Source organism: Sceloporus occidentalis, unplaced genomic scaffold (genome assembly GCF_023333645.1).
Source record: "Sceloporus occidentalis isolate IW3139 unplaced genomic scaffold, rSceOcc1.0.p SCAF_3, whole genome shotgun sequence".
In the NCBI taxonomy this organism is placed as follows: domain Eukaryota; kingdom Metazoa; phylum Chordata; class Lepidosauria; order Squamata; family Phrynosomatidae; genus Sceloporus; species Sceloporus occidentalis.
Genome location: NW_028316983.1, coordinates 87644411 through 87665943, shown reverse-complemented (window position 1 = coordinate 87665943; position 21533 = coordinate 87644411). Strand labels below are relative to the sequence as shown.

The window sequence follows — 21533 nt, the reverse complement described above, 5'->3', positions numbered from 1 at the left end:
CAGGTGGGAGATGGTTTCATGTGGTCCTTGTAGATGGCCGTCTCTCAATTTGAGCTAAGTAAAATTCCCCTACAAAGATTTAGACTACACATTCCATTCCATTCCATAGAATGGCATTTTTTACCTGGAAATGAAATCATCCTGTCCCAATGTATATCCTACAAGTGCTTTTAATAATTCTAAGTCCTCCACTCCTCCAGAAATCAGTTTGGTATGTGCACATAATGTTGCATCTGAGTTTTTAATATTTGCTATTACATTGGCAATGCACATGTTCTTATGCTTTCCAGATCAAAGGAGAAGAAATAAGGCTGTATCATCATGTTCCATAAAAAAAGCAGTTTTTAAAATTGTTGCCACATTGTGGAATCAAAGGTTTTGTAGGCCCACAGAGAGACTGAAGTTGCACTGAGTGATGATCCCGTTGATTGAAGATCCAGCCAGGAGACAGACCTCTTCAGGAAAACAATGAATGTGGTTTGTATGAGTAATAGCCATATCACCAGTCTCCAGCATCATTAAACCTTTCTGATACAGCAGTGTTTTCTATGTACAACAGGAGAAGAGAATTTGGCAACTTTATTTCCTGTTGACAGAGGAAAATATTCATAACAGATGGAATTGGGGAGTGTTTTCTTTGTTTTTGTTTTATTTTTTCTCTAGCTTTGGGCATTACATATATTCTAAATATACTTTTGAAATGTTGCATTTGTTAATTGGTTCTGGCAACTTTTCTGAACAGGCATATCAATAAGCCTGCAAAGCTGAACAAACTGGAATGCCACAGAGTTAAGGCATTAATAATGAGCATTTATACAATCCCTAGAGTGTTTGAAATGCCTTACATACATTAGCTTGTACTGCTCTTTCCTCTGGACTAAATGAAACTCTCAGAAGCATTACAGTTCAGCATGCACACTGCAGCTCCTCGATCAGTAAGGGATGTTGTTGATGTTGTTGTGTGCCTTCAAATCATTTCCATTTTATGGTGATTACTAAGACTATTCTACTACAGGGTTTTCTTTGCAAAATTTGTTCAGAGGGGGTTTGGCATTGCCTTTTTGTGAGTTGGCCTAGCAGGTTTCCATAGGCTAGTGGTGATTTGAACTCTGGTTTCCTAGAGTCCTAGTCCAACACTTGAACCACTGCACTACACTTGCTCTTCACTCAAACCACTACACTATGATGCAATCTTCAAATACTTTCATCACAGTGATAAAATCATTGTTGTCGTTTGCCTTCAAATTCTTTCTGACTTATGGCAACCCTAAGGCTATATCATGAGATTTTCTTGACAAGATTTTTCAGAGGGAGTTTTACCTTGCCTTCTTCTAAGGGTGAGAGAGCATGACTTGCCCAAGGTCACCCAGTGGGTTTTCATGGCTGAGTAGGGATTCAGACCCCGGTCTCCAGAGTCATAATCCAATGCTCTAATCATACTTTTTTTTTCAGACACATATCTTCTGCAATATTCACACAAGTTCTCATGTTCTTTGCAATTTATATTTTCAGTCTTGAACTCATTGCATGGCAGTTCCCAGTTTCATAGTGATACTCTCTTTGGAAAATCTTCCCATCATGGCATCATGTTTGTGAGAGTGTGGGCACTTTTAAATTATAGGTGGCAACTTTCCCATGTGTTCTTCATATTATTAATGAAAAAGCTTGCAGATATTTTCCATGTATTCAAGTATCTTCTGACTCTTACATTTGCATCTTTTAAACTTCATTAGATATAATAGTTTTAAGTATTACTTTTAGAATATTTGAAAACAAAAAGCCACAAGAATAATTTTATTCTCAGGCTCATTCTCAGCCTCATTTGATGGGAACAAGGGAGAAGGCCTTCTCGGTGGAAGCAACCAGGATGGCCTCATCCCTGCTCTTCATTTGGCAGCAGATAAAAACATTCTTGTGCTTTCAAGCATTTTCACACTGAGGGTTGGGCTTCTCTGTTCTATGCAATCCATTTTAAATTTTAATATGTAGCTTTTAAACTTTTTAAAAGTTTGTTTTTTAAATATTATATCTACATTTTAATGTCTTTATATTGTTTTTTTTAAACTTGTATTGTTTTAAATTTGCTGTAAGCTGCTTTGAGTCCCTATTATCAGGTGAAATGCAAGATATAAAAAAATAAAATTTACAATTTGAGACATTGTTCATCTGTATGACTATAACCTATCTACATATGCAAAATGTTGATTTTGTTTAACAGAAATATTTTTTCACATTATCCAATGTTTGTCCAGAGGTTTCCCCTTCTCTATTATCTCCCCTAGGAATTCATGTTGCTATTAACAAAGTATCTTGTGCGTGATTTGGAAGGTTTGAAACCTATTACCGACAAAGTTTTCATTTAGAAGAACTCCTAATCTACTTGCCCAATAGATCATCTACATTTTACATTGTCCAGAAAGGCAGTTTTCTGAACTTTCTCTGCAAAGTATATGATGATGAAAAAACGAAAAACATTAAAAGCACATGTATGGGGGCTGGATTTTCTTTGGATTACAGTAGATTCAAAAACAGCTATGAAACCATCTGGTTTTTAGTTCTGATTTTTATTTTTGTTATTTGATGACCATACCATGGTTTTCACAGCCAAATGTCTAAACCTATATTTAAACATGCAAATAATAAGCTAAACAATCCCCAATCCAAGATCTGTACAGTCTGACTTTTCATCCAGAATGCATCTCATAACAATTTTTTGATTTGTTTACCAACAGTGTCCAAAATTTAAAGAAGTGTGAGCCCCAGGAGCCTTTTGCTTTCTTTTTCTCAAGCAGCAGCTGAATCACCATGTTGCTTGAGAAACTGCTTTGTGAAATATAGAATATCATCCCTGGATGCATTTTTGGAAGAAACCTGCAAGCAGTGACATCATTAGGGTTGGTGTTGCCCCCATGGAGCTCCTGAGATGGGGGTGCAGATGAGGAACCCAGCATCCTGCCACTCCCCCCCTTAAGGGAAAGATCTCCACCCTTTAGGAAAGAGGTCATAGCAAACTGCCTGCCCAATCCCAGATGATAGCATGAATGGAGAAGGACCTGTGCCAGCCTGTCTCCAAGTTGGCAGTTGTGGCAACAAGCAGACCAGCATAACTGGCACAGGAAATTTAGTGCCCTTGCTTAGTATTTATAGCACTGCCAGCTGTGCGTTATTCACATGATCTACATGCCAGTGATGCAGAAGGCAAGGAGAGCAATGGATAGGATCACTCAGACTAGAATCTTGGCTTGAAGTGTGCCTGCAAGGTGGACCTTGCCTGTCCAGGCACCATCTGGAGAATACCAGGAAGGAGAGTCAAGGGAGGCTGGGGTGAGCCTTCATCATTTCCATCATTCACCTGCTACCAACCCACCATCACCATCACCTCCTCCTCTGTCCACAAATCTCAGGGGACCTCCACCTGGCTCTGAGCCTGAAGTGCGGCTTTCCCCTTTGAGAGGAGCAGCAAGGGCAGCATGGGATGGCATGATTCCACCCCCCAGAGGCTGAAGCAGAGAGAAAGGTCTGCAGCTTCATCCCTGTCCTCATCCCCTCAAAGAGGAGTGGCATACCAAGAAGAGTCCCCCTTTTCTTTCCAGGCCAGGGGGCTTGGGACACTTTACTGCTGCCTCATGTCACCCCCTCTGATGGAATCACCTAGCGTGGTCCACACACCCATAATGATACCACTGTTTTCAAATGATCACCGGAATGTTCAAAATGTTATTTTTGCAAGGTTTCTGATTTGGTTGTTTGATTTCATATGCACCTGTTATTAGTTTTAAATAAAAGGTTTGCTGAACTGTTCTTTTTTTATGGTGCAGGGACCTGTCCCTAGTCCTATCATGGTACCTCTGCCTCTGGTACCAAATTTTCTCTTAAAGAAGTAATGCCCAGGAACACATCTAACTGAGGTATAGCTATAGTAACCTAGTAAAGCAAAGGACTGGTGAAAAGCACAAAGGGATGGCAGAAGGGTGGGAGAAGCCAAAGGAAGAGGAATGGGGTGAAGCAGGGAAAACTTTTCATTGTATTATTCAATTCCCTAGTACTACATGAGCAGTAATGCTTTTCCAAATTCTGGTAATGACTTTAGAGAACATTAAACATTTTACTCAGCTATCCCTGTCATCTCACCATTCTTTTCAAACACTTGAAATGACAGATGTTATGAAAATTTCTATTATTCTGATAAAAAGCAATCTGTTAACAACAGTCTCAGTTGGTGTATATGTGTGGGGAAGATGATCAGAGTGTAGTTTTAAATCCATCTGAGAATCTCAGAACACTTATCTATACTATTATTCAGAAATTATGTATATAGAAATTATGTAGCATCTCAAAACCATGATTTGATAATCATCAGCATATAATAATCAGTGTTTAATATTACTCTGGTTTCTGAAATACTTAGTTTCTGTATAAAATAGCCTGTGTTACTACAGTTCTGTGCTTACCTCAGTGCAACAGCCTTAATAAGACTATTAATAACATAATAGAGTTTTGAAATGCATGCAATGGAACAACCAAATATGTATTGAAACAATCACCCAATATCACCATATATTTTCAAGACATCCCCATCTACTTGAAAAATGAGAAACAAACCAAGAAATACAAAGCATGATGTATTTTTCAATTCTGCTATACAAAAATGAAAATACTTTTTGTGCAAAAGATTTTGAAAAAAATTACTGTCAAGTGTCTGAGAAATTTGGTGTGTATACTCCATACAAAAACAAATTCAATAAAAAATATTCTGAGAAGTTGTACTTTACAAAGTATTTTTTAAAAAAACATTACAGTGGTTTCAAAATAATCCAGACTGATTATACCTGAATAAAATTGAAGTAATACAGTTGTCATATTTTCTAGTAAAAAGTTAATTCTAATTCACATTATTCGAAATGACATACAAAAGTTATCATAGAAAATACTTAGAAAATTGTGGGGTATATTTGCTGGAATGCAGAATTCCTGTTTCAGGGTCATCACTACAAAAGATATTAATTTTATTTGACATAATAAATATTATTGGGGAAACTGATTGTCTGTTTATTAAAACATAAGAATTTAGAGCTTTCTTTAATTAAAGGGTTGCATAGCAACAAAAAGATACAAATTCTATTGCAACTACAGATATAAAAGCAAGAAACTATTTGTTTTATCATTTAATTTTTTACACATTTATACGCCATTCTTTAATGGTTCTTATATTCTAGGTGTTCTTCACTTGTACTGTTCTGGCATAAGTACATTTTGTGCCATAACACAAAATAATGTGTTTTTGCGTGTATGCATGAATGTAGGCCTATCATTAGATACAAACTGTGCTTAAAATAATTTATCTACCCCATAAAAGGTCAAAACTTGCCAGAATGTGTTTAGATTTTTGTCTGAAGAGGATACAAAAGTTTCATTCTGATCTGATATTGCACATCCACTTTCTGATTATGTGGATGTCATTTAGAGAAGGATGAGAAACAATCAAGTCAATGCTGAACATGTGCCATCTGAACAGAATAAAAGCACATTTGTCCATGTGCTAGTTTAACAGATCACCATTTGTGTTTGCATATGCATCTGTTTTTGATGCTCCCATAACATGAAGGACTAATCAGGAGGGAAATTTTCATACTGCATCACTATACTTACTTTTCATGAGAATTACAAACAAATAAAAAAAAAAGTTGTCCAAAGAAAATAAGGTAGCTGAGATAGGAATTACTTGCTTTAAAGAACTGTGATTAAATAAAATGTCTCAAAGTTGTTTCTTTTAAAAAAATCAATCACACAAAATTTTCTCTCTCTCCTTAAATGTGTAAAATAAATGCAGATTTAAGATGTTGAGTGTTGGCTACTTGAAAAAAAAGGTCTGGTTGGCACCTCTTTATCTTGTTAAGCAAAAATAAACTTCACAGAAGATACTGCAAATATCTCTTTATACAACCAGAAGAATCTCCAATAAAATATTTGAATATAAATCTCATCTAAATTGTTCTAATCCATGTTGTAAATAGTTTTATTTACAAAGTGTTCTCATTTAGATTTCTGCTGAAATTACAGTCTCATTATGCCCGTGAATATTGGAATCTCCTAATAAAGATGCCTGTTTGGAGTCAATTTTGTAGGGTTTCTGAGTTTTATTTCCAAAAACAGTTATACTAATCCCACTTGGGTGGTTCGGCATTGACATGTGAGACAGTAAAGGAATATTTGCATCCTGATTGGATCCGGAAGAAGGCAAACTAGTCACATGACCAGTGCTAGTTGATCCACTTGCACTGCTTGGTGAACGACTCTTTGGTGGAGGACAGTGTTGGATGACCCTTGGTGGGCCTGCAGGTTGATAGTGGGCAGCTGGAAAAGCAGCATATCCAGGAGGAATTGGATATCCGTTAATAGGAATAAATCGCTGGTTTTGAGGTATTGGTGGACCAATAAATCCAGCAATTTGGCCTTGTGGTATACCCTGTGCCGGGAATAGGTAGTTAGGGTACCTAGGGTTACTTAGGTTACTAACTGGACTTGCACTGAGGGAAGTTGTTTGAGTGGTAGCATTTCCACCAGAAGGAGTAGTAGAGCTAGTATGGCTCGACAGCCCCTCCCAAGAGCGCAGCCTGACATGGATGTCTTTAAATCTTGGCCTCCGAGGTGGTAGCTCATGCCAGCATTCTGTCATCAGGCTGTACACTCTAGGAGGGCAGTCCTCAGAGCATGGCAGAAGTTGTCGCTTCCTAATCATTTCAATGACTTCTTGGTTACTAAAACCATAATAGGGCTGGAGACCAAAGCTGAAAATCTCCCACAGGACAACGCCAAAGGACCAGATGTCTGAATCAGAAGAGAACTTGCCATACAAAATTGCCTCTGGGGGCATCCAACGTATGGGCAAAAGGGACTTATTTTGAACTCTGTAATAGTCTGCTGAATATATCTCTCTTGACAATCCCAAATCAGAAATCTTCACATGGAGCTGTTCTCCAATCAAAATGTTGCGAGCAGCCAGATCTTTATGAACAAAAAAATGGCTTGATAAGTATTCCATCCCTGCTGCAATCTGGACAGCTATGTGCAGGAAATCCCCATGATCTAAACTGGATTTCACAGTACCATCTTCATCACTGCTACATCCAACATCTGAATGTGGTGACCGCATGATAAGAAATTCATGCAGGTCCCCCTGGTTCATGTACTCAAAAAGCATGCAGACTGGTTGCTCCTGAGTCACAACTCCAAGGAGGCAAACAATGTTAGGATGATGCAGCTCTGCCATCAAAGAGGCCTCTTGCTGGAACTCTGCCCACTGTTGTGGATTGTTGCAGTCCTTCAATGTCTTTATTGCCACCAGCTGAGCGTGGTCCATGCCTGGCAGATAAAGATGTCCCTTGTAGATTTTGCCAAAAGCACATTCACCCAACTCTTCCATAAAACGGACAGCAGAAAGAGGTAGCTCTTTAGCTTTGCTCTGCTGAAAAGAACACAGGACATGTCAAAAGGAGCATAGTTATCCTACTGTGGTTCTGAAGCTACAAGAGACAATCAGATTAGACAGACTGTGTTTCTCATGACACTCTGTTCCATCATCTACAATGAATGTTATTTGATTCAGTTTATATATAGTAGTTTTCTACAAGCTGATGCATTCCCCATGCACTGGAATACAATTCCTACCATCTCTAGCCAGCATAGTTGGTGGCCAAGTTAGCTGGGAATGATGGAATCTGTATTTCAACACATCTGAAGGGTGTCAGTTTGGGGCAAGTTGGTCCACAGGATATATTTAAAAGAAAAGTATTGTAACCCATGTGAACATACAGGTATGCATGCTAGAAGTAAGGAACTGAGTTAGGAGCTCCGTTGTACCCTTCGGAAATGAAGTGGTCAATTTCTAGTCATTCTTGTCTCCATAAAGTACTCCAATTTTGCCAAAAGAGAATAGCAATCGAAACAAAACAGAGAGAAATAAAATGGGGAGGGGTGGGGGAGAGATCAGCATGCTTTTTTATCATTTGAAAGTAACTCTCAAAACTGAATTCCAATTTTCCTGACCATTTACAAATTTTAGATAAATACTGTGTGAATTAATATATCGCAGAGGCATTTAAACAGGCAGCAGTTGACTGTGCAGTGATGGCAGGAAATTAGCTGTATTGTTGAGAAACAGATGGTTTATATTATACAAATCCTTTAGGCTAAAACTTGTTTAGGTCTGGTATATTGTAAATTATATTTTAGTAATGAAAGTGAAATGACCTCTGTCTGACCTCATGGGGGTTGTCTGTTTTAACCAGCCCAGTGGAAAACTATGAAAGAAAATGAAGTCATAAAAGTTTTGGCAGGAGAGGGTTCATTTTGAGTTAAGCAGTTATAAATCTGCTTAGTTTTTGTTTGACAGGCATTTGTCATACAGTGGTGTACAAAATGCAAAGAAGTAGAAAACACAAATGGGGCATCCTGCCAAAGCAAACGAAGTACAAAGGGAATCCAGCAGGGACACTCTTGTCTCTTTCAGTTGCTTCTATGATTAGATGGATGGTGATGTGAGCTTAATTTATGTCCTTGTGCAACAAAGTGATTAACAATCCTATCCTAAGCATTTAATAATTGCCTTCAATTAGGGAATACACACTAGTGAGTGAATAGGTAAGGCAGCTTAACCATGAAATCCTATTTAATGTCTACTCAGATGTTAGCTTCAATGAATCCAGTACTCACAGATAACTGAGTATAGGATGGCAGCCTAAAAGAAAAACAGAAAATTCAACAACCAAATATCCAGTATGAACTATATGCATAAACTTCAGGGCCCCTGGTGGAACAAATGCTTTCAATCAATCAATCAATCAATCAATCATCTTATGGTATTGTATTAAAAAGTAGTAGATAGCATTATATGTATTTCCCTAAAACTGAAATGTAGTCACACAACTGACAAATGTACCACTAGGAGAACTGTACAAGCTGGGAATGCTGAAAGCATCAAAGGCTTTTTGAGCTCAAAAAATTAAGTGGAAATGTTTCACTAAGGCTGCATCCACACTATAGAGGTAATCCAGGGTTGACATCGCTTTAACTGCCATGGCTCAATGCTATGAAATCCTGGGATTTGAAGTTTGTTGTTGCATCAGACCTCTCTTGACACAGAAGGCTAAATATCTCACAAAATTACAATTCTCAGAATTCCACAGCATTGAGCCATGACAGTTAATGTGGTGTCAACCTGGATTATTTCCGCAGTGAGGATGCAGCCTAAATATTGTACCAATTGATTCTCTGCAGCACTGGTGTACAAAAGAAGCCTCAACTACTTACCTTTGGTTTGTATGCATTTAGCATAGACATCTCTACATTCTGCCCTCGGACATGCTTAGGCTGTCTTTGGACTGGAGGGGAGGAAGACTTCTGATGGTTACGGCACATGCAGATGAAGAAAAACAATAAGGCAATAGCCAGGGGGATTGTAACACTTGGCACCAATATATAGAGGATTTCCATTTTATTTTTTTCCTTGGAGTCCTTTGTATCTAATTTTTAAAAAAGGAAGGATGGGGAAAAACAAGTAGAAATGCATAAAATCACATGCAAAACATATATTCTTGTGCAAATGATAATGATTTATGGAACATGCTGTGAATCAGATCTTGTGGAGCATATCAACTGTTCCTATTCGCCATCACCTTTTTGACTAATAATACAGGGGGTCTACACTGACTAAATAGCTCCATGTTACTAAAGTCTGAGCTAAATTCAGTTAGATGTCGTTTGGGCTTCCTGGGGAGTACCCACAGACTATCTTTGATAAAAGCTAGACAGAAACCTAACCAAATAATTTCCATAAGATTAAATATGCATTTATTCAATAGCTATAGGGTATGCAGTGAACTTTGAGGAGTATCCCAAGAAATAATTAAATTCACATTGGGGTCATGGTCTGACAGATGCCAGAGGCTTTGTTGGTTGGTTCTGTAAAGAAGACTTGACAGTGGTTGAGTAAGATTTGAGGTAAGAGAGAAGGTAAGAGAGACTAAAACATATATACATATACAGTGGGACCTTGTTATCCGCTGGGGTTTGGTTCCAGGATTCCTTGCGGATAACAAAATCCATGGATGCTCAAGTCCCATATATACTACAAGAAGGGGGACTTGCAGATGTCTCATCCACATGGTAGCCATGAACTGGGGTTGACCCAAGAGCAGTTAACAATAACACCAGTGTTTCTTAAGAAGAACTATGGTATTCTCAGCACTCTTCTCCAGCATCACATCTCAAATAAGTTGATTTTCTTCTTAAGTTCTTATATACCATACCATGATTCTTAAATATTAGTTGAAACAAGCCAGATTCATAAAATTATGCTATAATATTTTAAACTATGCTAAGTGTTTGAGAACAGAGTATTTTATGTACTATTTCAATTTAACTGGCTAAAAATGATATGCAATAGGTAGGTGTGTTTATATGGGAACAGGCAATTCTTCCAGTAGTATAACCATGTAGGATTTTACAGGTCAAAGCCTACCAAAGTTTGGGAAGATGATTGCTTGTTCAAGTCAAGTGTACGTATTTCAGTTTTTTAGACTTCCTTTCTTAGAAAAAATAAAGACACATAAAATAATGAACACCATACAATGATTTATACATTTTTGCCAGCCATTATCATTATATTAGCATTGTCATTTCTTTTCAATCATCACCTGCCTATTGCTTGTTTACTCTATTTTCTAAATTCTGTAGTTCCCATCATTTATCTGATTTTGTAAGATATTGATTACTGTAATTTTTTTCTCATTTCTGGTTTAGAAATAAATATCATCTTATAATAGTCTCTCCAGTCCTTAATTGTAATTGTTTTTAGATCTTATTTTGGTTATTTCCATTATATTTTTCTCAGAATCCTTTTCTTTCTTCACTTCTTGTCACTTTCTCTTTCCACATTTTTACAATAGTTTAGAACCAGGAACCAGTCTTTTTCAATTTCCTTTGTTTCTTTTTGGTTTAACCAATTTGTCAATTGATCTAATTCAATCATATCTGTTAGTTTCATTCATCAGTCTTCTATCAGGGCTTAAGGCAGCATTCATTACCACCATTCAATGTAAGAAGTAAGCTTGTTCATGTAGGAATGAAGGTAGAAGAAAAGAGACTGGCCTACCCAAGAAGGACTTGGGGGTTTATCTGGTGAAAGTGCAGACTATCACCTACAACAGCATGCAAATTGACATATCAAAATCTCCACTGTTCTGCCCCCCTCATGGACTTTTGCTTTCCATTTTTGCACCATGGCCATAGGGACCACGTACAAGAAAATTCACCAGTGTTTTTTCTTGTTATTTTTAGAAATCTTATTGGTCATGTTAAGTAAGTAGATCTCTGGCCCCATCTGATACGTAATTTTAAGAATATCTTTTATTGAAGTATTTATTCCCCCCCCCCCAACCAATATTTTTTTTTTTTTGCCTGTGAACAATTCCACTACACACAGTATTTCAGTTTTTAAGATGCTGAATGTGAGTTTGAAAAATTCCTCAAACATTAGAAAATCAGATAACCTTCCTTCCACACCACTTTTGGATTGCTAATAGCTGATTCCTCACACTACCCAATACTCTCCTGATGGAGCCAAAATAAATGCTGATCAGCCAAGGCATACTACCAGAAGAGCTGGGGATCAGTTCATTCAGGTAACTGGGTTTTGGTCCAGTTTGAACGGTATCAAAAGATGTAGTGGGAACTAGATTGTTTGCCTAAGACATTCTGATATGTAGTCAAACAAGTAGTAAGAGAAGGTATGAACTAGAAAATCAAAACACCCACATATGGCAAAGTGATGACAGAGATGAGAAAGTACAGGAGCATCACAACCCCTTAATGCATTTTCATGGATGTGAAAAGCTTTGGGATTTTTGGCAACAACACTCGTAACATATTTCATCCCTTCTCCTGTCTCTTCTAATAAAGACGAAAAAAATATGCAACAGGAAGCAAGTCTGTCAAATGATTTGCAGGTATATTTATCATTTCCTGTTTTATGGTTCCATGATCCTCAATGCTCTTTGGAGTAGCCCAAGATTTTTAATATACTTTCAGGTCAGCTTTAAGGAGTACAAATTGTGTGTGTGTGTGTGCGCGCGCGTGCACACGTGCATGTGCATAGAAGTTATAGTCTTAAATCCTGTTGTTACTCCCAGCTACACACATCAAATTATTGTTGAATGGAAAGTCAGCACCTAGAGCCAGTGTGTTGTAGTGGTTTGAATGTAGGATTAAGGCTCTGGAAGACCATGGTTAAAATAACTGCTGTGCCAAGGAAATCCAGTGGATGACTTTGAGCAGGGGTAGGCAACCTTTTTGAGCTGGGGGCCGGGTTGGTGTCCCTCAGACAACTGGGGGGCCGAAGCAGGGGGTGGAGCTTCCACCCTCTGGAGGTGGAGCCTCATGCCAGGGGTGGAGCTTCCACCCTCCAGGGGCGGAGCCACACACAAGGGGCGGGGCTTCCGCCAAAGCCCTGGAGGAGGAGGAGGGGTGTGCTGACTGATATCATCATCATCATCATCATCATCATCACCACTATCATTGTTAAAGCAGACCTTTCAGCAATAAATGCATCGAAAATACACAGAAATGCACTTTGGAAAGTCACACTGTCTCACCTTCAGAAATAATAAAAATACTGAAATAAAATAAAAAAGCAATAATAAAAATAATGAAATGAAATAAAAAGCAGTAATAAAATACTGAAATAAAATAAAAAGCAATAATAAACATAATGAAATAAAATAAAAAGCAGGAATAAAATAGTGAAATAAAATAAAAAGCAATAATAAAATACTGAAATAAATTAAAAAGCAATCATAAAAATAATGAAATAAAAAAGCAGTAATAAAAATACTGAAATAAAATAAAAAAGCAATAATATAATACTGAAATAAAATAAAAAAGCAATAATAAAAATACTGAAATAAAATAAAAAGCAAGAATAAAATACTGAAATAAAATAAAAAAGAAATAAAAATACTGGATAAAATTAAAAAGCAATAATAAAATAATGAAATAAAATAAAAAAGCAGTAATAAAAATACTGAAATAAAATAAAAAAGCAGTAATAAAAATACTGAAATAAAATAAAAAAGCAATAATATAATACTGAAATAAAATAAAAAAGCAATAATAAAAATACTGAAATAAAATAAAAAGCAAGAATAAAATACTGAAATAAAATAAAAAAGCAATAATAAAATACTGGATAAAATTAAAAAGCAATACTAAAATAATGAAATAAAATAAGAAGCAAGAATAAAATACTGAAATAAAATAAGAAGCAAGAATAAAATACTGAAATAAAATTAAAAAGAAATAATAAAAATACTGAAATAAAATAAGAAGCAAGAATAAAATACTGAAATAAAATTAAAAAGCAATAATAAAATAATGAAATAAAATAAAAAAGAAATAATAAAAAGACTGAAATAAAATAAGAAGCAAGAATAAAATACTGAAATAAAATTAAAAAGCAATAATAAATTAATGAAATAAAATAAAAAAGAAATAATAAAAATACTGAAATAAAATAAGAAGCAAGAATAAAATACTGAAATAAAATTAAAAAGCAATAATAAAATAATGAAATAAAATAAAAAAGAAATAATAAAAAGACTGAAATAAAATAAGAAGCAAGAATAAAAATACTGAAATAAAAAAAAAGAAAAATAAGTATTGTATATTTTTTAAAATTAATAAAAAAAACCCCAAGGCAGACCTGAAAAGTCTCACCTTTCCAATTCCTCCTCCTCCGCTTTCTCATCCTCATCCTCATCCTCTTTTTCATCCTCCTCCGCTTTCTCATCCTCCTCCTCTTGCTCCTTCCCGGTCTGAGCGGAGCCTAGGCCCCAGGCAGGTCAGGGGGCGAAAGCCAGCGAGGCTGCTGGCTTCTCTCTCGGCCTCAGTGGAGCCTAAGCCCCAGGCAGGCCGGGGGGTGGGGGGGGGGAAGCCAGCGGCCCCGCTGGCTTCTCCCTCGGCCTGAACAGCGCCATGGCCCCATCCAGGCCGAGAGGGAAGCCAGCAGCGACGCTGGCTTCTCCCTCGGCCTGAGTGGAGCCTAAGCCCCAGACAGGCCGGGGGGGAAAGCCAGCGGCCCCGCTGGCTTCTCCCTCGGCCTGAACGGAGCCAGGGCCCCATCCAGGCCGAGAGGGAAGCCAGCGGCGACGCCGGCTTCTCCCTCGGCCTGAGTGGAGCCTAAGCCCCAGGCAGGCCGGGGGGAAAGCCAGCGGCCCCGCTGGCTTCTCCCTCGGCCTGAACGGAGCCAGGGCCCCATCCAGGCCGAGAGGGAAGCCAGCAGTGACGCCGGCTTCTCCCTCGGCCTGAGTGGAGCCTAAGCCCCAGGCAGGCCGGGGGGGAAAGCCAGCGGCCCCGCTGGCTTCTCCCTTGGCCTGAACGGAGCCAGGGCCCCATCCAGGCCGAGAGGGAAGCCAGCGGCGACGCCGGCTTCTCCCTCGGCCTGAGTGGAGCCTAGGCCCCAGGCAGGCCGAGAGGGAAGCCAGCGGCAGCGGGGAGGCGGGGAAGGTGGCGCGGCCGTGCACAGGAGGCACCGCCTCCACCTTCGCCTCTTCCGCCCCAGACCTCGCTGCCCTCCTCTTCCTTCGCCTCCTCCGCATGGCCATGCGTGGTGGAGGAGGAGGGTGGCAGCGAGGCACCCGCAGGCGCCCGGAGCGGCGCCCAAGCTGCGGCGGGGCGGCAATCGGCGGCAGGACCAGGCTGGGGCCGGTCCCGCTGCCTTGGCGTTCTGATTTCGGCGGCGATTTCGGCGGCAGGAGGGACCGCGGGCCGGTGGAAAGGCGCCCGCGGGCCGGATCCGGCCCGTGGGCCGGAGGTTGCCGACCCCTGACTTTGAGGAAGACACATTCTCTCAGGCTAAGGACAAGGCAATGGATAAATCTTGCCAAAATAATACTAAGACAAAGTTGACGTAAGTTGGAGTTGATCTGAAGGCACATAACAACAACAAAGTCAATATTTAGGTAATTTGTATTGGTTTGGGTGAATATATTGTAGATAAACATTTTCCATGCCATAAACCCAGTTCAGATGCAATATTCTTGGTCAAGCAAACTATATTTTGTTGTAGTATATATAAGAGATGAATGTGAATACTTCCACCTAGCCTTCTCGATTTATATTATAGTATTATACAATACTGTAACAACTCTTCCCCTTTTTATTCTTGATTGATGTATTTTGTATGTATTTTATGATGTTTTTACTGTTGCAATCCCACTTCGATCCGAAGGGAGAAGCGGGAGATATAAATAAAATTTATTATTATTATTATTATTATTATTATTATTTGCATTGCTTTGTGACTGAACCACAGCTTGCTGTTATACATGAACAAAGAACCTCTAGCTTAAGTGCTTCTTACAAATCCTGGTTTGCAATCCTGGTCTATAGAAAGCACTTAAACCAACTTTCTACTTCAGTTATCATGGGAAACAGCACTTTAACTAGTCAAAAAGCCAAGTATGCAAAGACAGGGGAGGTTCAGCACCTAATCGTTGTGCTTGTTCTCATTCCAATGTTAAGGAAAATGCAACATGGTATATACAGTGAAAGAAATAAAACATGTATGTGAGAGTCGGGATGACTCAGCAGAAGCAATTGGAGGCCACACAGGTGTAGAAGGTGGTGTGGTTGGCAGGTCCTAGATGCCAAGGACAGAGGTGCAGAGTGGATAATTGAACACACCTGAGAATTGTTAAGTGGTCAAGGCTGAGATGATGAAATCATTAATTGTGGGTTGAACCAAGAGAACCAATGAGAGTGGTTGTACACGCCCACTGGGTGGAAACAGACAACAGTGGGTGGTATTTTGCAATGACTATAATAATGGCTATGAATCCCAATGTATTTTGTGGGTAGTAGTGGATAGTAGTGAGGAGTTGTATTGGATAGTTTTGGAGCTGTATATAGTAGAATAAAGTAGATCTTTTATATAAGACTACTGAGTTGTCTGGTGTCTTGAGTGAAGAGACAAGAGCCAGCTGGATCCTGAAGAAGTGGGAAGACTTCTGTGGAAGCAAGAGTGAGAAGGCTTGGAGAGTTTGTCAGGGTCTTCAGCCTATTCTCTGTAACTCTGCTGCTTTAGAGCAAAGCTTTAACCACTGGCCAAAACTGGTCAGCGCCGGTGTGTAACAAGGTGGTGAGTTCGAGCCAGAGGTGAAGAGCAACAACTCCCATCATCCCTGACATCCAAGACACAGTTTGTTGGACTGGGAACACAGTGTCTGAACTGGGCCACTGTCAATCATAGAATCAAACAGTTAAAATGGACACCAAGGATCATCTAGTTCAAAATCTTAACAGTGGAGAAATCCACCACTAAAGTACCCCTGACAGGTAGCTTCCAATCTCTGTTTAAAAATCTGCAATGAACGAGAGTCTACAACATTTATCTATTCCACTGCTAAATAGCTCTTACTATTGGGAAGTTCTTCCTGTATTGTTGTTGTGTGCTTTCAAGACATTTCCAACTTAGGATGAGCCTGTGAAGCTGTCACAGGGTTCTCTTGGAAAGATTTGTTCAGAGGAAATTTGCCATTGCCTTCCTATGAGGCTGAAAGAGTGTGACTTACCCAAGCTCACCCACTGGGTTGCCATGGCTGAGCAGAAATTCAGAGTTGTAGTCCAATGCTCAAATCACTACACTACACTGGCTCTCAAGTTCTTCCTAACATTATCAAAATAAAAAACAGGAGCAAAATAACAAAGCAAAAAAGCTTGTTGTGTCTTTCATCTTACAGATATTCAAGTATTAAGGTAATTGGTCTTTAGAGTCTATTTATTTGGTTTATTCAAACTAAATGAAAATTTGCTGATTACGTGGGGGAGGCAAAACTACATCTGTATGCTAAACCTAGTTAATATATCTAGTTATATAACTACTGTAGTTATATCTAGTTATCTAGGTATGTGTTCATTTGACAAATCCAATTCATATATTCTTTTTTCTTGATTTCCACCTTTTCTTTGCTATTTTTTAAAAAATATTTCTTATATTCCTTCATACTAGCATAGGACTATCCCTCTCTCTTCAACTATATGGTTGTCCATTGACAACAGAAAGGAGTACTGGCATTATAGAATCATTAAAAATTAAGACCACACATCTAGAATTAAACCCCATTTCCCCCCTTCCATTATGTCCAGAGTTTTCACCATTCCATCAGGCTTCAACTTATTACTACCCTTTATCCTGAAACAACCTGCAGGATTCAATAAGCTCAGAATTCTTTCTCATTGTATTCTTTCAAATACTTTGCACTCTTATCTCTACACAGAGTTTCAGCTTAATTATTGTTCTGTATTTTGAATGTATTTTACTATTATATTTGCCAGAAGGAGTGCCCAATGATCTTACTAGAGCAGTTTCTAATCCTAGACTGAAATTTACATGGAGGCCTCGGGGCTAATTCCATGTACAATTCATCACCAATTAAGTGGAATTAATGTTTGTCTAAAGCTGGAGCTAACACTATAAAGCCTTGTTAGCTTTAAATGCATTGCAATTAAACCACTTTCTCAATTCAGCATGCCCCCAATTCACAGTATTCTGTACTTCAAAAAGTATGTAACCCTAAGAACTTCACACTTCAGTAGCATTTTGCACTTTTCAAAATGCCAATTAATGTGACCATTAATTTAAATAATGTGTAGTTTGAAGTAGTAACATACTTACCTGTATTCTGAGCCAAAAAAGACATTTTGCATTTAAGTTTGAGAAAACAATTTTTCAGTAATATCAGAGCGGGGGGGAAATGACATTGGAAGTCAGACATATGCAACATAGAACCATTGGGAAATTGGCAGTTGAAGAAGTGCCTGTATATTGTGTGTGTGTGTGTAAAAAACACTTCAGTTCACAAGCCATAAGAGATATTTAACTCAGCTCATGGATAACTGCGGAAAGTAAATATAATTAAACCACCACAAACTGCAAAGACTGGTGTAATCTTTCACATTTGCTAGTGTGGGAAAGAAAAGCACAAATGCTTCAGCTAATAACTTGAACCATTTGGGGCTGATGGTTGCACAAGTGGCTTTGGGCATTGGCTCTTCTTAGATTTACTTAAGTAACCATTCATTTTATATGTACAGTAGGTCTTCTGTATCTGCGGTCTTGCCATCAATGGATTCCGGCAACTGCAGATGGTAAGCCAGTTTGGGGGGGGGGCAGTGGAGGAGGAGGAAAAGGAGAGGAGGAAGAGGCAGTGGTGGCAGGGAGGAAGAAGAAGAAGAGGAGGGGGCCACCCGGGGGACACCTCAGCTGAAAAAGGGGCTCCTCCCCCTGCAGGAGGATACAGAACAGATCCCCTGCGGATACTGTGGGCCAACTGTATACTGCTACTCTTTATGGCTATTTCCCCCTTTTCTCAGAAGATAGTTGTTTTCTATCTCCTTGTTAGAGAGGGATATGAAGCCTTCTCTCCATAATGACTACTCATGAAGAAGCTAGCATTAGGGCCTTCTGTAGGCAAACTAGTGTTTTTCTTTCATATGCTCTTTCCACAGATTTCCTAAAACAACAAATGTAGGTTTTCTTTTTTTACCTTATTATGAACGTGCAGAATTATTATTCCAGTTTTAAAGTTATAACACTAATCTGCTGAACTATGCTAGCATAAATACCAAGTAGTATACTCACCTCCCTACATCCCACTCATTTTTGTTGTGTGGCAAAATCCCTTGTAATGACTTGTGTAAACTATTGTTTTAGGATTATCTTCCCAACGCTTTGAATTACTTTCCAGGTAAATTCCCTACCTATAGTATCTTCTTGCTTCCATTCTATCTCACATGTCTTATCCTTAACTAAAAGTGCCATGGGTATTTTCCATCACATGTACTTTATATAGAAACTGCCTGTACACATTTTAATGAAATCTAGCATACTCCTGTTGAACTCACTAGACAATACATGTGTAATACTGCATTCATGTTTAATTGCTCCTTTTAATAATCTACAGAAAAGTAGGCAAGATGCATAAATACTATTTAATTTTTCAAAAATGTTTTTGTTAATTTTCTAAGCACCTCACAAGAAACCATTTATTTATAACTACCAGCTAATAGGACCTACAGAGTAATGACACATGTAGTTTGAGTTAAAGTGTATAGCAAGGTTGAAAAACTTCATATCCTGGGACCAAATGATCAAATCTGGGTTTCTTGTACACTCCAAATGATGAACCTGGATCTCTAGCCACATTCCCTTTTCCATAATTTTGGGGCCTTTCAACTTTTGTATTGTTTCCCAACAACACCACTATTCCAAATGGTTGGAAAGCTTATACTAAGTCTTAGTTATTGGCAGTAAGTATTTTAAAGCTAAAACATGCTGGTATTTTTGGTCCCACCCTTTTGCCTTTGCCCTTGCAAAGAAGTGGAAGACATTTCTGAGAATGGTTGTAAAAGTGAATTTGACTCAGTCTGTAAGATGGCCCCCTATCCTTGTTCAAGGATGAAGCGTAGTACAAAGCAAATGTGACAAAATTAACCTCCTATTTCCGTTCAAGGTGGGAGAATTTTATTGTTATTGAGACCCCTCCATCTTGCATTGGTTAGAGTTTTATATTTACCACAGGCTGGGATGTCACAAAGCTCCGATTTAAAATTTTCATCTAAGGTGAAGCACCATGGAGCATCTTTCTGATTGCCTGGATTACGGCAGTAGGAATGGCCCCCATTCAGCTCTGGATATCTGACAGCAGTGAAGGTGTGCATGTGAGGATACTGGGAATTCCACGGCTGACACTGTCGCCCAGATTTAGTGACACTCACAGTTCCTCGGTAGTCCGCCCCTGTGCTGTTATAACATTTGTGGTCTATAAAAGAAGAAAGTAATTAATTGTGGTGAATCAGGTGGGCATTGTGTATACAGTTGACGGACAAGTACCAGAACATGAAACATATCCAGCAAGGCATGTTTCTACTGGCTTACATCCTGAAATTTAATTCATCTTCTCAGTTTGCAGGGCTAGAAAATCTGGACGTGCTAGTTATCCATATTTCTGGGAAGAATTTAAGGTTAGGTTTCAGTAACAAGAAACAACTTATACCAAATATTTTTTAGATTAAAATACAAATAACTCAACTCTACCAAGAAACCTTTGAAATGAATCCCTTACTGTAGCATGAAAGTGAAGGGAAACTGTGAAACTCAATTGTTATTGAGCTATCTTGGAAATAAAGCCATTTGACATTACATTCACTCTAATCAGTCTCTGATCTACCATGAATTCAGTGCTTGAAGCTAGGCCAACTAATGTAACACACAGGCAGTGCATAGTAACCTTTTGCCTTTTAAGAAGTCTTTATTTACAGTTAGTACCACTTACTTTAAAGGAAGTGTTAGTGAATAGTTTAATGAGTAAAGCTTTGGGTACTAGATGTTAACCACTGTAAGAGCAGCACAAATAATGGCATGATTTGGAATAAATTGCTGGTATACTAGATATACCACCAGCAAACTAAATCCAGACAAAATGGAAAACTGTCTTTGTAAGATGGATTTTGGAAAAGCAAGCTGGTGTTCTCAACAAGTGAGTAACCTGAAAATATTGACTTTTTAGTTTACAAAGTGTATAATCAATTCTTCATGAGATTTAGAGATTGTAGCAAGCACCTTCTGATGGAACAGATAATTCATATGCAAGATATCAAGTTGACATCAAGTCACTTACTCTTATTGATTGGGTCTGCCATAGGAATGCCAATGCGGATACAATTTATAGCTTCAGGGCTATCAGGTTGTGGAAGATCTTCACAATTAGGCAGCTTTAAACGCATCAAAATCATCGGGTTGGATCTTGCAAAGATGTACTCAGTTTGGCAAAGGACATTTTCTAGAATTTCACATTCATCACGGCACAGATCTCGTGGCTTTGCAACTGAAGAGGTCTCATCACAATATGGGAAAGCGTAATGGCACAGAGAAGGAATAGCAAACTGGGAACATTTATCAGATAAATGACTGGAGGTTCCAATCATGGTGAAGGCAGCTGCAATACACACACACACCAAAGAATTCAGACAATGTGATGTGCAGTGGTAAATCAGTACCATCATACTTGCTCATGTTCTGACTTTCTCTCTCTCTCTCCTGACCTTTATCATGAAATCTCAGAGCAGCACAGAAGTAAAACAATATAAACAGTTTAAAAAAAATACAGATAATAATTTCAATAGCAACAAAAGACATTAAGTAAATCACCAGATTAAACTAGCAGAAAAGGCTAAAACAGTTAAAATTTTGTATATATGCAATTTAAAGAGTAAGGATTGACCTCCAAAGGCTTTTAATAATGGTAACAATAATAAATAATAAAATTTTATTTATACCCTGCCTCTCCAATTAGATTGAGGTGGCTAAAAACATTAAAAGAATATTAAAATACAATAAAACACAATATCCCACAAACCCACCCACTTACAATAAAACAATACAATTGAATAATAAAAAATAAAGAAAAAAACTAGGTCTT

General features: G+C 38.4%; 1 protein-coding gene across 4 annotated transcripts in view; it reads right to left on the bottom strand.

Annotated features, from left to right (window-relative positions):
* Window positions 1-4609: 4609 nt before the first annotated feature.
* Window positions 4610-21533, bottom strand: part of ROR1 (ROR family WNT receptor 1) — a 262338-nt gene continuing 245414 nt past the window's right edge. For 3 of the 4 annotated variants that reach the window (XM_089515338.1, XM_089515340.1, XM_089515341.1), the window contains exons 6-9: window positions 20733-21050; window positions 19629-19874; window positions 9310-9521; window positions 4610-7465 (exon numbers count right to left, since the gene is read on the bottom strand). In XM_089515338.1, the coding sequence (XP_089371464.1) occupies window positions 6038-7465; window positions 9310-9521; window positions 19629-19874; window positions 20733-21050 (2204 nt within the window). In that variant the 3' untranslated portion in view covers window positions 4610-6037. The remainder of the gene's footprint in view (window positions 7466-9309; window positions 9522-19628; window positions 19875-20732; window positions 21051-21533) is intronic. The other variant, XM_089515339.1, reaches the window with a different exon arrangement.